The 17,372-nt window shown below is 33.1% G+C and overlaps 1 protein-coding gene across 2 annotated transcripts in view; it reads right to left on the reverse strand.

The window, feature by feature from the left end:
- COL11A1 (collagen type XI alpha 1 chain) overlaps positions 1-17,372 on the reverse strand; it is a 208,656-nt gene that overhangs the window by 61,521 nt on the left and 129,763 nt on the right. For both annotated transcript variants that reach the window (XM_068540413.1, XM_068540414.1), the window contains exons 37-41: positions 13,136-13,189; positions 8,593-8,646; positions 5,797-5,904; positions 5,314-5,403; positions 5,003-5,056 (exon numbers count right to left, since the gene is read on the reverse strand). In XM_068540413.1, the coding sequence (XP_068396514.1) occupies positions 5,003-5,056; positions 5,314-5,403; positions 5,797-5,904; positions 8,593-8,646; positions 13,136-13,189 (360 nt within the window). The remainder of the gene's footprint in view (positions 1-5,002; positions 5,057-5,313; positions 5,404-5,796; positions 5,905-8,592; positions 8,647-13,135; positions 13,190-17,372) is intronic.

Genomic DNA, 17,372 nt, shown 5'->3' on the forward strand with positions numbered 1-17,372 from the left:
TCCATTATTTCCGTAAGCCAAAATAAAAAGAAAAATTTAATTTTCATAACAGTTAAAAGAAAAAAGAAACCCAGCTGACTGCTCAAGAAACTACAAACATTTCTAATGCTATTATTAGTAAGAGATTTCTTCTGAGGATACTCATAATAGGAGCCTTGCATACAAATCTCCTATATCCTCAAATAGATACTTTTGGTTGATACAACTCTGCACATTATAGTTTTTCTAAATACAAGCCAATGGCATCATAGCTAGACTTATCAGAGTTCAATAAACCCACTTCTGTAGGCTGTCATAACAACGTGATACAAACAGTCTGGCCTATGTTTCCAACTGAATAGATTATGAATAAAAAGAATAGATGTTAAATATATTTATAAATGAATACATGCACACAGGTATAGATGGATGACTATTAAATATATTTTGCTTTGCATGGGCCAGAATATATTGAAAGGGTATAGTGTTTGACGTGCGTAACTGTGACATGTACACACTTTACAAATCTCACTGTGAGCAAGAACTGTTGATAAAAACCCTGCTTTTAGTTTTAGTTCATTGACGTCCTATGCAATGAGGGAATTTATTATTTCTCTCATATTCCAGAAAGACAGCACAACTACTCTCCTTAAGAATTGTATTCTAAGGAAAAAAGTTAAGGATTCAATAGTATACTGGAAAATATTTATGGTCATTAAGGATTCAACTTGTACATCCGTTTAAGCAGTTTAATCTTTGATTCATTCAAGTTAAGAATGATTATAAAGAGCACATATAGGAATATTAAAGCCTAGTTAGCTGTAATATTAGCTCCTCTAACTCTTTTCCTTTTGACAAATTTTTCACCAAAATAGAGAAGGATGAAGAGGACTTGGACAACTGCAACTGAGAGAGACAGAGAGAGAGGGAGAGAGAAAGAATGTTAGGCCAATGTTTACGGAGTAAGAGATACACATATCTGGAAATGGGTCTATGTAATGTGCTGTGGCGTTTCGCTTTCAAAGGACTATGAACTTGGGCAAGTTGTTTACCTTCTCTAAGTCTCAGATCCCTTGCCTTTAAAAATGGAAAGATAATATCTACTGGGCCAGGTTGCAGGAATCAAATAAGATAACAATTATAAAGTTCTTAGCATGAGTTGAAAGAATAAATACTCAATAATTTCCTTTCCCTTTTCTACTTCCTTTACCATCCACATCTCTCTTTACATTTTTTCCTTAGAGAACTCATCACTTTAATATTTTTTCCTGAGTATGCATAAGTGCTGAATCTCTATCCCTCTCTGTTCCTGTAAATTTTAGTCCTGCACTTATCAATACTTGGTCAATATCCCTAAGGTAAAGTTAATATGAGATTGATACAAACTCAGGAGTTCTACAGGATACTCTTACACCTTTATCCCTATGCATTACAATTTCATTATCTCTTATCAACTGACCAGATATTTTCCTCTGATATTTCGATGTCACGTCTTTGATCAACATTGCAAAATAGAACATGTTATCTTTCTTGCCAAAGAAGTCAGCACTCCTTATTCTTTGTTTTTACTATCAATTGCAAGATAATCCCCCTAAGTCTTTAACCTCAAAAAATGAGAATTAACGTGAACAAATTTTCTGAATAAATTAAAGTTTACATCTAGAAAATCAACAACTTTTGTTTTAATCTTGGTAATTTGGAATTAAAAAGTTTCAAAATCAAGTTTCACATGCATGTAATTGCTTTAACTGGAGTAAACTGAGGCTTGTTTAGCACTTGTTATGGAGTAGGAGTCATCATCATGAACCTCTTTATTATATTTTACAGCAATTACAGTAATAGCATAAAGAACTAATAAATGTGGATGATGTCTTTCCTTTTAGTGGTTCCTTTTCCAACAACTTTGAGGAAGAATTTTAATTGGTTGATGCCTACTGAATTGGGTATGTTAATTTATTGTAAGAATAGATTCTAATTCCAAATAAATAAACTCACGGTCAGCATCTGTGGAGCATTTCTATTAGCAAAGTATAAAAGCCTTTTAAAATCTTTTGTGACTACTAAGAGGCTTTGAGCTTTCGTGTGAGAGTGTTTTGTGTTTGTCGTTGTTCCTGACCAGGTAAAACTGACCAGGCATCACTAAATTGTCATTCCCCCAAGGATACAAGCTTGAAGTCATCATTCAGTTTTCATCTTTCCTCACTGCCCATATCCAATCTTAGTAATAAATCCTACTACCCTGCCTTCCTAGTGTTTGCTCCATCTGCACTGGCCTTTGACTTCCCACTGCACTATCATTGGCTCACTCATATTATGACATTGATCACTGAACTTTTATGCTCAGTGAGTCTCTCCCATCTCTGCTATATATTACACACTAATGATAACTTTTTCCCTAAAACTTTATTAAATTTGTTTGTTCCAAAAACTTTAATTTTTTTTTACTCCATTTACGCCAAAAACTTCAAATCTGCAAATTACTTCAACTTGGCATTTTAGAGCTTCAATAATCATATGGCATATTATATTTTTTTCCTGCTTTAGCATTATATTATGTAAATACATAGCAGAGTACCTGGATCCTAGCAAGAATTCATCACACTTTAGTCCCTCTCTCAAGGTGCCACACTTTGGTAAGACCAGATGTTCCCTAAACACCTTATCTCTTTCCTAGTATCATTCTCTAGATCTTAATGATTTTGTAATCCTCTATACTCTTTGAAGCCAAGTTCAAGGGCCACCTCCTGCATGACCCTTTTACTGATTTCTCTTCTCTTCCCCTGCCCTTGAATAATTAATATTTGTTGTTTGTATATCATTAGGCATTTAATCACTGACTGTCTTATAGTGCTATTTCGTCTTTGGCGTGTTTCTTTTCAAAATTGTTTCCCTTATTTTAAGTCTTTTAAAGGTATATCTTCTGTGGAGCTTAATTGTATACAGGGAAGTAAGTAGTAATTGCCAAATAAACGGTTCTTGATGCTAAATGAATAAATATTAGATCTTTCTGATCATATTTACTACGTTCTTTCACATGTAACCGGAAAATTGTTGACTAATATTCTATTAAAGTATATCTCTATCTCCTGGGCATATTATTCACCCTACAAATATATTGATTTCAACTGTCCAAAGACCTCAGATAACATTGTTTGCTTGGGTCCTGAAAAATAACTTTAAACAATTTAAATATTGTGCTCATGATTCAGGTTTCACAGATGCAATAACCATTGATCTTAAAAAATGCATCCATATTCCAAAATAAAATTCACTTTAGAACCTGAAGTTCTGGATAAATAGATTGTATTGCACTGAAAATTTTGAAGATTCTATCTATGCTCAAATAAGCACTTCTGTCTTATTCAACTATTTTTCCTACTCGTGGTACCACCACTAACTTATCTGGATATCTTAAAATGTTCTATATAATTTTATGAATATCAAATATAGTTATTGAAAAGTCTTATTTTTCTTTTTAAAAAATCCTTATCAGATATCCATACCCACCATAATCATTGTAATGACATTTGTAAGATCTACAGATTAAATATAATGTTAATCAATCTGCCAAAGGTTATATTGCTATGTTCTCAGTATTATTTATGCTATATACACTTTACTCCAATATCAGGATGTATGATAAATTTAAATAAGTAGATATGGAATGATTATATTGACAGCACTGTGCTGTGAATGTAACCAAAGTAACATAAGGAACTCACAGTCTAATAAAAGAGACAACCAAATATATTCCAATGCAATTTCTAAAATGCAAATCATAACAAAGAGCACAGAGAGTGGAGAATTTCATTAATATATGAAATGGAAGCAAATTGTCCAAAGATGACCTTATAGAGATTTTTTAACATTTAAGCTTGATCTCTATGGATGAGTAGGATTTTTTTCAAATAGAGAAAGGAAAAATGGGGTTTCCTGGAAGAAGAAGAAAAGTATAAAGTATATTCTCTGCAAAGTATAAAGATTGTGGTAGTATGATAAACAAGAAATTCAGTGCATTAAATTGGGTAGAATTAGAATGTAGGCCTTAAGAAAAATAAAATAGACTATAGTGATTGGGATCAAATTTTTAAGAAACTTATAAGGAGTTTGGTTTCCAAAGACAGCATGGAACCATGAGATATGTATAAGCAGAGGAATGGAAGAGTTAAGGTTGTGTATTAAGCTATAATTCTACAATCAGTGGGCAAAACTAACAGAAGACGGTAAGAAAGAGAGTCAAGGAGATAAGACACTATTAAGCAAAGAGAGAAAGGAAAAAGTCTGAACAAATGTGGTGGTAGTGGAAATGAAGAAAAGGGGACAAATTAAAGAAATATTTTGGAGGTGGAACTAGTATGACTTCAATATGTTATATAAAGAAGTTGAGATGCAAGTTAAGGCAACTTTCAGCTTTTTAGATTGGTGAAATAAAATGGAGAATGAGAAGAAACTGCTAAAATTGGTAGTTTGGCTCTTATTGGTAACCTCATACAGTACAGCTAAGAATGAAGGTAAATTAATGGAAAAAAATGAAGGCTGTATTCTAATGCTTTCTGGGGGGTTATATGTATCACAAGAAAATAAAAATCTGATATTTACTCATTCACCGATTATTTCATAAGGTTACATTGACTAAATAAAGCAATCTAGATAATATACAAAATGGATATATGCCTTTCACACTTAAAGGGATTTTTTTAATGAGCATTGATAAAATTCAAGTCTCATCAAGTACTCAGAATCAGACAAATTATGATTTACTTCCTCAGGTATTGTAAGAAGCAAGATAGCTCCTTTTACCTCCTGACAGCAGTGGTAAAATAAATATTTTCAATCATCTAAACTCTTTTGTTTCTGCACTCATTAGAGCATGCAACTGGTAGAAACCAGGCATTGACTGATTTGATTGACATGAGTTTATTTTCTCTTCCACACACTGTGGGATCACAGCATGAGAGTAATGAAAGAAGAGCTGTAATTTGCAAACATGGATAGCATGGCTATTTATTATAATCACACTTACAACTGGACCTGGTGGGCCCTGGGGACCTTCTCCTCCTTTCAGTCCAGGTGCACCCTGGGAAAAGTGAAAAGCAAAGAAAATGAATTGATGTGAATTGAATATAAACAGGAGGAGATGTATGACTGATAAAATGAGAATATTAGGAAGTGTTTCCAGACACTAATGTATATTGCTATACGTATTATGACAACCAATGCATATGCTTACATATTTCCCTTTAATTACTCAAGAATCTTTATTTAGTTGAGACCTAAAACAATGCTTCTAATACGCAATTTTATTCACATACTTTATTAATATGTTAATTATACCTGAGCTCCAGAAAGTCCTCTTTCACCTGGGAAACCACGTAGTCCTGCTGGTCCGTCTTTCCCTGAGACACCTTGAGGACCTGGGTCACCCTAAAGAATATAATATACATCCATCATAGAGAGTAAACTCTACATGTTTCCAGAAACAAAATTGTAATTACCTCTAAACTACTGTGAGTAGAGCCTGAATACCATTTAATGATGAGAGTATTGAGTGGAATGTCCTATACATTAAAATGAACTACTATCCACAGTTGAGTGTATATAAATGGATGGTTTTATGGTCAATAGAACTAACTGTTCTTATATATTGCTCAGTCATGCCTTGAGATACAATAAACTGAATATTTTACTGACATATCTTTCTGACATTCATTTAAATACTACACCAACATTTAGAGAATCTATGGACAAGTAATGAGAAGCTACAGTAAAAAGTAAATGGATATTTTCAGCCAAGAAAATTCCTTGAGCATGGTGTACCTTGGCACCTTCTTTTCCTGCAGCACCGGGAAGACCTTGCTCCCCAGGAGGGCCAGGAGGACCAGGATGTCCACGTTCACCTATGGGACCAGTCTCACCAGTTGGTCCCTAAATTGGATAAACAATCTTCATTAGATTGCTCTTTTATTTTTGGCAAAGATAACACAAACCCAAAACAAATATCACTCCGTTTCACAAAGGTATATCATTTTCAATTATTTTCATGATGTCCTACAAAACTGCATATAAAGCACTGAAAGTAAACTACCTGGTAGAAGTCTGAAAGATTATGTGTAATCTTTATTAAAATCTGAGTGTATAAGGGAAATATATAGAGAAATTCAAAGAGCTGTTTTCTTTATTTAATACCAGATTGTTTCAGAGTGAGGCCAAGTATTGTTAAAAACTGTTTTTTCACTATAATTTCATACCCTCCCCTCTTTTTATATTAGGTGTCAAATGAGTTTAGGAGTAAAAGAGGCACTGGTACCACATTGGTAACTACTCAATGAATCACTGCTTGATAATAAGCTCATGTCCCCTGGAACCCAAACAACCAAAGTAGTTCTCCTTGGAGTTTCCATGATTGCAGACCTTCCAATTGTTAATCTACGTTCATTTGACAAAGTCTAGACAATGTGGCAGGGGGACCCTGAAGATCATGAGTTTGGGTTGGCAGTTCCTTTCTGCCAAAGACTATAACAAATAGCCCACTGCCTTAAACTGCTGCAAATGCCAAAGTGAAAAATGTCAGGTCACTTATGTGTCCCTTGAGTGGTGCTGGTTTGTGGTGCTATGTCAAGTGTAAATAGAGAATGGTGACCAGATGCTCTCTATCACCACTTAGAAAAAAGCAAAATGAAGGATTTAAGTTAAAGATATATAAAGGGAAAGTTTCCAAATGCTAAGATTGTTAAACAGTGGAATGTGTTACTGAAGTTGCTTATGGAATATCATTCTCTGTTACTTTTCTAAAAATGCAACAGATTCTTACTTTTTTGGTCTTGGATAAAAAAAAACATCTATCCCGAATTTGAGTGTACATTTCTAAGTTTAAATTCCTTTAACTATGTATTGCTGAAGGTCCCCAACTTATCATTAATGCATAAACATTTCTCCCCAAAGGAATTTTTCCTTAAACATCTGATCAGAATTTCAATAGTAAGGAATGTAGAACTGATCCTAATTTAATGGCTATCACCACTGAGACAAAAATGAGTGGTGATTCACATGACCTCACAAAAAAAAGAGTATCAAGCATTGCAATCAATATTGCTCCTATTAAATCACTTCCTTTGTCCTAACATGAAAATATGGTTACATTTGAAATAGGCTATAGAATTTTCTTTCTTAAAAGGACCAATAAAGAAAAATAATCCAATGAAGATGCATATTCAATAACACACCTGTTATTTTTATGCCTTAAAGTAGGGAGACAAAAAAGAACACGGGGCTCAGAAACCAGATGTCTGCATTAGGCAGAGATGAATTTTCAAAATCGTGAGAACCTGAAATGTTCAGTTAAGCCCCAATATGTTTACATTCTAGTTGGGGCCTTAATTCTATTTCTGTTCATAGATGAATAACATAATAGGAATCATTCTTTCAGTTAGATTTTTCCACAGAAAATTGTTGTGAAGTTGTTTGGAATAAAGAAGAAAACAATTATTTAGAGGGTTTTTAAAAAATTAAAACTGATAAGCAGTCAAAAGGAAGGCTCAGCACACACACAGAGGTCTGCAAAAAGAGCATCATGCACACTGTTTTCTTCTTTATAAAGTAGCAAACAGAAATTCCCTTGGCTTCAAAGTGATCTCTGAAATAAAAGGGATCAACCAATCCAAGAATTCTTCGTTTTTGCTTCTATCACACGTATTCCTAGAAAGAAGACGCAGTTTTTGTTTCTCTGTGTGTGTGTGATGTGTGTTTGAGTTACAAAGTATTAAGAACTAATTGTAGGCTGAGAAAAGACTACTTAAAGCAATTAAATAATTAAAACACTCAATCAACTGCTCTTTTGCTATAATTTGTTATTAGCAGGGGTAAAATTCCAGCTGAGTAAACTAGATGTGTCTTGTCCATTCAATACGCTACACCAGAATAAAAACATTGTTTTCTATCCCCGTGAATTATTTTCTATAAGTAGTTAATACTATAATTCAGGATACTGCATCCATTTTTGAGATTCTTTCTGCCACCTCCCTTGAAAAAGCTACTTGTCTTTGCCATTATTTCTATATACTCAAAGATTACACACTAATATTTTATCACTGATGGAAATCATTGTTATGAAGACAAAAATTTTAAGAAACATGTAATATAATGCAAATATTAACATTTTAGAAGAATTGTGTTAGAAGCTTTATATTTCTAATATATTATACCTCTAAATCTAATTTTTACTCAGAAAACTAAAGTCATTTTATAATTTGAAATCCCTGAAAAAGATGATGGCCAATCTATTTAAAAATTATGTGGTGTTTTTAGCAGATGATGCCAGGACCAGGCTTTCATGTCACCTTCATTGTGAACTTTCTGACTTATTGTCATTTATTTTATTTTTTTCTTTTATTCATTCAGGCAATTGAAAAATCGCTTTAGCTAACTGATGGTTTGCTGAAGTTCATTTGATGTAGGCAAATTATATATTTAAATGCCATCCAAAGTATAAAAATACATAAATTTCAATTAAAAACTTTTCACAATAAAATGAGCAAATTTTACACAACTTAGCAAAGGTGAAAATATAAACAAGAAAATAAATCTTGTTAGGAAAATAAAGTAAATGGAACGTACCTGTGGTCCAACAACACCCCCTGGCCCAGGAGGGCCGGTCTTGCCTTGAAACCCCTAAGGTAAAAAAAAAAAAAATCTATAAAAGCTATCCAGGACACGAAGCATAAATTAAAATTCTCTGAGATAGTTGAATAATTCACATTAAAAGAAAGTCATCTTTTGGCTAAAAATACTTATTTTTAAATGCCTATGAATTATTACATTCCAGTTCTTTTTATATTTAAAATTTAACATCTTTACTATTGTACACTGTAGTCCTATGATTACTTTCAATAAGCTTAAAAAAGAAAACAAGAAAATGGAATGAAGCTGGAGCAAAAATGTGTTCTTAGCCCTCTTTCACTGTGTCAGACAACATAGAAATTTTAATCGAGAAACGTTTATGGATGAAATAAATGAGGATTTAGACATTCTTTGAAACAGTCCACTGGTTCTTTATACAGAGATAAATCTACAGTCTGTGATATTAATACATTTCTTTTTCCTGCATTCCAACAATCTCATAAAATTAAAAAGATATAAAAATAAATTTATAAAAAGAAAGCTTTACATGCTTTGTCATTATTTCAACATTTTATCAGTGTTCCTTCTTAAAACCCAAAAGAATATACTTACAAATGTACCTTGCATATAATGCAGTCATTAGAATAAAATCCAGTAGGTGTGAGCACATGCACTCACTAAACAAAGCCTTTGGGCTTATATTCTGGTATCTATATTTCTCTAGACTCCTGGGTTATTCATTCTGCATGACTGTATTATGATTAGCAAATTTCCTTCTCATGTGAGTTAATTGACACTTAACAGTTGGATAAAGATTCAAAACACTGACAGAAAAACCTGCCAAAGAACTGAATTAAAGCAAATAGTATTTGCAAAAGTTTTATTCATTATAACATCTGATTGGAAATAAGAAAGTTAGAAAGCAAAGAGCAGAAACTAGCCCCACACTTGTATCATGAACTTCCAGATAATTGTGATTACATTTTTTATAAAAACAAAACTTAAAAGCAGGAAAAAGGAAAATAATCTGTATTTGTAATTATTTTAATTGATGCCATGGGGAAAGAAAACAAATTTCTCCTATTTTTAAAATACATTAATTCTTTTTTTTTTTTTTTGGACTTGAGGACATGGGGTGAGAGGGGGAAGCTGGGGCGAAGTGAGAGTAGCATCGACATGTGGGAAGCAGCAGCATAGCACAGGGAGATCAGCTCAGTGCTTTGTGATGACCTAGAGGGGTGGGATAGGGAGGGTGGGAGGGAGGCTCAAGAGGGAGGAGATATGGGGACATATGTACGCATATGGGTGATTCACTTTGGTGTACAACAGAAATTAACACAGTATTGTGAAGCAATTATACTCCAATAAAGATCTATTAAAAAAATACATTAATTCTTAAGACCATCAGGTTTCCACTTGAGTTATCAACAGCAACAGCAAAGTGAATCAATTCAAGGGAAATATATTATAGCATTTACTTAGCTTGACTGCTTAATTTTAACTTTTCAGGAACTCAGTAGTGTGGAAATTTGTACCCACATATGTAATCATATATATACATAATATTTTGTTTTTCTTTTTCACTGAGAGCTAACAGCTCTTAGTGCTGTTACTCTTATCATTTGTTTACAGCATTTAGTCCCACATGCTAGCTACTCCTTAGATGATCTCAATAACTTCCATGATCACAATTGTTATCAATGTCTTCTTATGCTTTTTCCTCAGCTTAACATTCTCAAAATTGTTCACACTAAGTGAATCCTCTCCTTTGATTTTCCACCTCTGTTCTCTCCCTTTATTAACAAAGTGACTTCAGATCCCAGACTTTCCTCAGGTCCTCAAGCTCAGTCATTTAATCCTACCATGTCATCTCAGAAACTCGCAAATCCAGCTTCCTCTCTCTTGTCGAGTAGACCTGTCTTATTTGAACTATACTTGCCACTTTCCTTGACCACTACAGTTTTTCAAGTCAGGTTCACTCACCTGTCCACTTGTTATCACGCCACAAAAGCAAATCTATTCAACTCATTGCTAAGCATATGTCATGAAATATCCATTACCAAGTCTACACAATCTCAACTTTCCCTAAACAGCCATGCACCACATGTTTGTATAATCTGTTCCCTCTGTCTGGATCGCCTTTGGCCCAATTTCTAATCACAGAGTTTGACATAAAGATGTAAGTGCAATCAGGACTTTAAAAAATTAGTCTTATAAAGTTTTTTCCTTAGTAACTGTGAGAGCAAGAATAGCACATGAAATTGATCACAGTAATAATTAATTATGAAAATTAACTGATTAAAAATAAATGCTTAACTGAGGAAATTCTGTGAAAAATTTGCCACCCAGACTTGTACTCATATGTTCTAAAAGGGTGCTAGTACCTCTGAGTGAGAAACAGATTTGGAAGGAGCTGGAAAACAGCATTGACCATACGCCTGCTCATTCAAAACATTCAGAGTTTCGCAAGTATCTAATAAATCTGACACTGAGGATCTTACAAATGAACTATGTACAAGAAAACTTTTATAGATCAGAATGGAGTGTGATTATTCTAATACTGTCATGTAATAAGACTTTCCTTGTCATTTAATTTTAGGATAATAAGTTAAATTATGTTTTTCAAAATCCCAAAAAACAGAAGTTAATTTGATACATGAGTAATAAAAATGGAATTCCTATTCTGATCACCTCTACAGTCAAAGCATGATTTGGCACTGTGTTTCTGAGACAAACGTGCGTTGTTTCAGTATAATAAAGACTATCTCTAATTATTCCTAGTGGTCTTAAAAAGCTTTAAATTGTAAGATGTCAGAATGAACCTTCAATTCAAGGATTTCTGAATGGGGACAAATCTCAAATATAATAAAATACTTTCTTCTTTAAAAAAAGGAAACATATATATCAAAATATAGATGCCCTAGATTCTGACTCTTGGACAAGACAATCTTTTGAATCACAGTCAACACAGAACAAGGTGAGAAAGAAAGGTTCCTGGTGATAGGGTGACTCACTATTGTTCTTAAAGTGGATTTGAAATCAGGAATACAATTTTCCAGACATAATTCTAGTTGTTGTTTACAAGAAACTACTAGATGAGAATATCCGTCCTAGAAACATTAGTTAATGTGCTAGTTTTCCACTTTAACTTTAAATGTTATATATAATAATGGTTACTTTGGATAGAAGCAGAAGCTCTTGATTAAATTAAAGTCAAAAGGGATTTTATAATGATAATTCTCTAGGTACCCCTTCCTCAAAAGACATTTTGGAAATATTTGAGAGGTATTCCCAAGAAGCTATACCATGACTTAGTTAAAAATGATTGACTGAAATATTTGAATGAGAATGCATTTGCAAATTTGAATGTGGATTATCCTTTAGAGAGTTTATTTCTTGCTCATCATGGAGATGTCTTTCTCAAGAGGAAACCCAAACAATTTTACTCTTTGGTCTCACTAAAATCATTCTTGATTTTGCTTTTGTAATCCAAGACTTTGAAGCTTACAATCTGACTAAAACTAAGAAGTCATTACACTAAGAATTGTCACTTGGTGAGCAGAACAGGAATTGGCTGTTGCTGCCAGATTGTTTATCCTATGTAGAAAATCATCATGTTTTCAGATCTGTTATCCGGTATTTCTATTGAACCCCAAATATGTGTTCATGCTGGCAGAATACCCTAAGGTAATTTTGAGCCACACAGTCAAAGGTAGTCTGTGCTGTGGTTTCCTTAAGAAATCTGGATAAAATTAATCAATGTTAGGAACCAAGAATTGATTCCAAGGAAACATGCTAATCCATGGTGATTTCTTATTAGACTACCATCCCACTGCAAGAGCCAGATACAAAGTTTTGTTAACAGTGGCAGAATAAATAAACAAAACCGCCAGGATTCTTAAACCATAGTTGAGCTGCCAGTTTCCCCGCTGTCCATCTCTGTTATACACATAAGTTGTTCAGAGAATGTATTTAATGTTATGTTCCCCATAATTTAAGTTACATTTTTTTTCCATTTCCATTTTCCTACTTGAGAGGAGAGAATGCATTTGACATAGTTCTAGACCAATTACAGCCTTACAGTTCCAACAGCAGGAAATATTTCATCCCTTAATTCTGGATAGAAGAATATATTATCTGCACAGTTTATTGTAATGTGTCTCTTTTAGAGAGTGGAAGGGTGAAAGGGTAGCGTGGAATATAACTGTAACAAAGACTTATGTGAAAGGGTCAAGGCTGACAACCTTGTGGAGGTATCCAAAAGACAACGAGTTCTTTTCCATCAACTTATCCCTAAAGTGCTATTATTGAAAATAAGGAAAATCAAGTAACAACCACGTCCTCAAGTATATTTATTTAAATGTTTAGATACAAACAGGTCTATTTATGTATTTCAAATATATTTTTAAAAGATTAAATGGAATTAATTTCACCATTGCCCTTAACCTGGTAATTGACTTGTTAATAATAAAGTGTCTTTCTGTGAAATGATGAAGTGCTTGAGATAGAAAATTTGAATCAGAAGACTGGGGTCACTTACAGTCTCTCCACGTTGCCCAGGGTGTCCTGGCAGGCCATCCTTTCCAGGTGGTCCCTGAAATCACAAATATTAAACATTGAACATCATAAATATTTCTTGAATTATTTACAGTCTAAATACATGTTAGGCAATTTTCTTATATCTTCATTAGATATCTTATTTTGATGTTCTATTGACTTCATATATGGTAGAATGTGTATATATCTTTTTTAGCATATCTATAGCTATAAATGAGACCAGGAGAAAATTGTGCAACTGTAATCTGAATATTTTACGTTTAAATTTCATTAACATCTTTCTTCTCAAAAAGCATATTCATATTGGTTTGTATTTTTATTTTTGTAAAAATGTTAGTTCCTCAGTACTTGACAAATGAATATTTTTCCCTCTTTTTGGTGATGTGTTTCTAATACAATTTCTTGGGCACTGAGAGTTGGATACCAGAGATAGATAGTGTCCTCTAGTGGTGGTCTGAGTTTCTAACTGACAAGAATGTGAAAGAAATACAAACTTATAAACAATGGCATTTTACTTCCCAGTTGCTTCAAGTAAAGGAAACAAGGTGCAATGCTCAATTTTAGAAGTCATCCGGACAAATTTTTCCCAGTAGGTTTTCTTAAATACCCTCTTGGCAGCATAATGTTTATTAAACACTAGAGAGCACATCTACTATGTTATCACTTTCAGTAAAGGATGCTGTCTTTGTCATGACTGAAAAAATAAATGAAGCCATTAACTAAGTACTTAAAGTAAACAACTCTGTGAGGTTCTTATGTTTTAGATACTTAGTAGAAATAGATTGCTTCTGTAGACTGCATTATGGATTATTCATCCTACTCAGAAACCATTAAGCACCAAGTTCAATTTTCAAAACATGTATAATAAGTATAGGCAGAGATATTCTCAGGTGAGAATGGATAAACGAAGAGAAATGATCATTGTAATAACATTTTTAATGATAACAGGTATACCTCTCACAGTATGTTAATTATTTGAATAAACCTACTTATTTATTTAAAAATGCATTATTTATGTAAATCTATTTTCAAATATCAATTCTTTGTAAATTGAGTTTGAAAAAAAGTATTTCAAAAGAAGATCATTTTCACAGATAGCTTTTTTCCCACTGGAATAAGACTTTTTCTAGCTTGGTTATAACATTTCAGTGGAAAGCCTTCCCGACAGTGACTAGTACCAGCTCTGCTTCCTGATTGCATCTTTATTGACACACTGGTTAAATTATCAGCTCTAATTAAAGCCTGTTATGATATTTCACAAGATCATAGCTTGCTCAGTGATCTGTTCATATTTTTCCAGGACCATCTCAGTGATTCTATTCCCATTCACCCAAAGGACCAAAACTGGAATGTTTTTAACCAAGTCCCCAAAATGTTCTTGGATATCATCTACCCATCCCTTCTTTCAAAAACATATATTACATATCTATGTATTAGGCATTAGGTGTATCGTTCTCGGTTTAGAGGTGAGACACATAAATAAGTAGTTGATTGCTAGTGGACCTCATCTAGGTTCAGTATTTCAAAATAGTAAATAAAAACAAATCCTGTGCTCTATCACTATTTTGATACATATGGGAATAAATATGCCCTTAATTGAGGGCAGTAGTGAAAGTTTTAACTAAAATTATAGAGGGCAACAGCTAAAGGATAATAAACATGAGTCAGGTGCTTTTTTTCCACCACGCTAAAGTGCATCTCAAATGATGAGTTTTGCAATCAGTATAAGTCATTTACATGTTTTTTAGCAAATCTGTAAATATAAAAGTTAAATATCTCGTTATATTTGCTGATGTGAAAAGTATAGATTACACTTTTATTGTAAAATATTATAACTCTTTAAAACAGTGATCTTACATCTAAAAAATGTCACGTGGGATGAATGCAACATGACTTTTAATGGCTTTCCTACATATCCTGTGGGAGCAGTGTAAATAGACTATATAAAGAATTCATATCATCATCACTTTTCTTAAGTATTTATTCCTAATATTAAGTGATTAATCCTAAGTAATTTTAATGGCTTCACACTACTATCCAATAAAATAAACATGTTAATTACCAAATAATTTCATGGCATTAATTTAAATATAATAATTTTATTGATCAAAATAGACTGCCCCTTTAATATTGTTGGTGAAGAGTAGTGACAACAAATTCATCTAAATGGGTGGGGGGGTGCATATACAGCAAAGCAATCCGTGAAGCGACACTTATAAATAAATGTTAAGATGTTTTTCACTTCACACTGGCACTGAGTTTTGACTTTTCTCTAAATAGAATGTATCTTATAGTAGTCATGTTATAAATCCTAATCACCTAATTTTTTTAATCGGGATAACTATATGCTGACACTGGCATGAGTTTAACAGACTCTAAACATGAACATTCCAAGTGCTTAATCCATACTTCACATGTGTCTGTGTGAATATATATATATTTTTTTCATTTATTTTTTATGTATATATCTAACATATATATGTGTATGTATATATATATATATATATTTCCTGATTACAATGAAAATGAATCAATTAATTTGAAGGAAGAGGAGCTTGGTTCTATCCCTCTACCTGAATCCCTCCTTCTAAATATCAAAGAAATGAAGACAGTTCTTTTCTATATGTTATAAAACTACATAGCAGAGAAATGATAGGTACTCTTATTTCACGCACTAATGTTTCATTTGTCAGAGAAATAGAGTATAAAACTCATTTTGTTTAGCAGTGAAAGCAATGTTCCTTAACAGTGTCATGTCTTTCCAAGCCAACTACATGTTTCTCAAGTGTAGGCATTTATTATACTTCTAATACTCCTTAGAGACAAAATGAATGCATGATCAATGGCTCAAAACTTGTTGAAAGATACATGAGAGAATGGACTGAAAAAGTTTGAGGAAAAAATGGCTTTCTTGACAATAAAATTATATTACATGAGGGAAACTTCTTAACAATTTGTACAAATATAAACGGTATGATAATGTTGAAGCTACACATATCACTGGATTTTATGTTGCTAAACAATGATCTATGCACATGGCTTCAAAATACTTACGAAAGAATCTTATGTGCAAAATCATTTTTGCAACAATATTTTTACTTCTCTGTATGTGCAACTTTGCATGACAATATTACATTTGGAACAAAACTGAAATAGTGAGTAAACAATATTATATACAGACAGTATCTATATTATCCTTTGTTTAATACTAGCTATTTGTATTAATCCTTTCATAACACAATAATATAGATAACAACTTTTCTTGATATGTTTGCTGTAATAGAGCAAGACTGTTAGTGATAAAAATAATATTTTAAACACAGTGTCTAAAATTATTTTAAAAAGTAAGAGAGTTTCAGCATTTAAGTCAGTATTTCACAATAAATAATTCATTTTTCGAATATGTGAGCTAAAATCACGTTTGAAAGTAATCAGAGAAAGAGGGGGTTATTCAAACTCAATATAAAAATATTGGAGAACAAGAGTTCCCTGGTGGCACAGTGGTTAAGAATCTGCCTGCCAGTGCAGGGGACACGGGTTCCATCCTGGTCCGGGAAGATCCCACATGCCGTGGAGCAACTAAGCCCGTGTGCCACAACTACTGAGCCTGCACTCTAGTGCCCGTGAGCCACAACTACTGAAGCCCTCGCGCCTAGAGCCCATGCTCTGCAGCAAGAGAAGCCACCGCAATGAGAAGCCCGCGCACCGCAATGAAGAGTAGCCCCCGCTCGCCACGACTAGAGAAAGCCTGCATGCAGCAACGAAGACCCAACGCAGCAAAAAAATTAATTAATTTTTTTTAAATTGGAGAATATATTTATTTACTTATAAATGATTTTCAACATGTTTAAAAATATCATTTGTAACATTTATTTAAATTTCTAACATCTTAATTTATAATTTTCTGAATCGTTCATTTATGCAAGATTGCTACTGGACTATATTTGACTAACTATAATTATTTAAATTATATATAATTATTAGAAATGAGAACATTGGGATGTACAATGTTTGAAATATTGGCATATATAAAAATCCTCACATAACTTCCTCTCACAAGGTGCATGTTGTTGTGGTTTTGCCAAAAAGATTCAGTTTAACAGATGTAGAAAACAAACTTATGGTTACCAGGGGAGAAGGAGGGGGGAGGATTAAACTGGAAGAGTGGCATTGACATATCCACACTACTATACATAAAATAGATAACTAATAAGCACTTA

Source organism: Eschrichtius robustus, chromosome 3, assembly GCF_028021215.1.
Source record: "Eschrichtius robustus isolate mEscRob2 chromosome 3, mEscRob2.pri, whole genome shotgun sequence".
Classification (NCBI taxonomy): Eukaryota; Metazoa; Chordata; class Mammalia; order Artiodactyla; family Eschrichtiidae; genus Eschrichtius; species Eschrichtius robustus.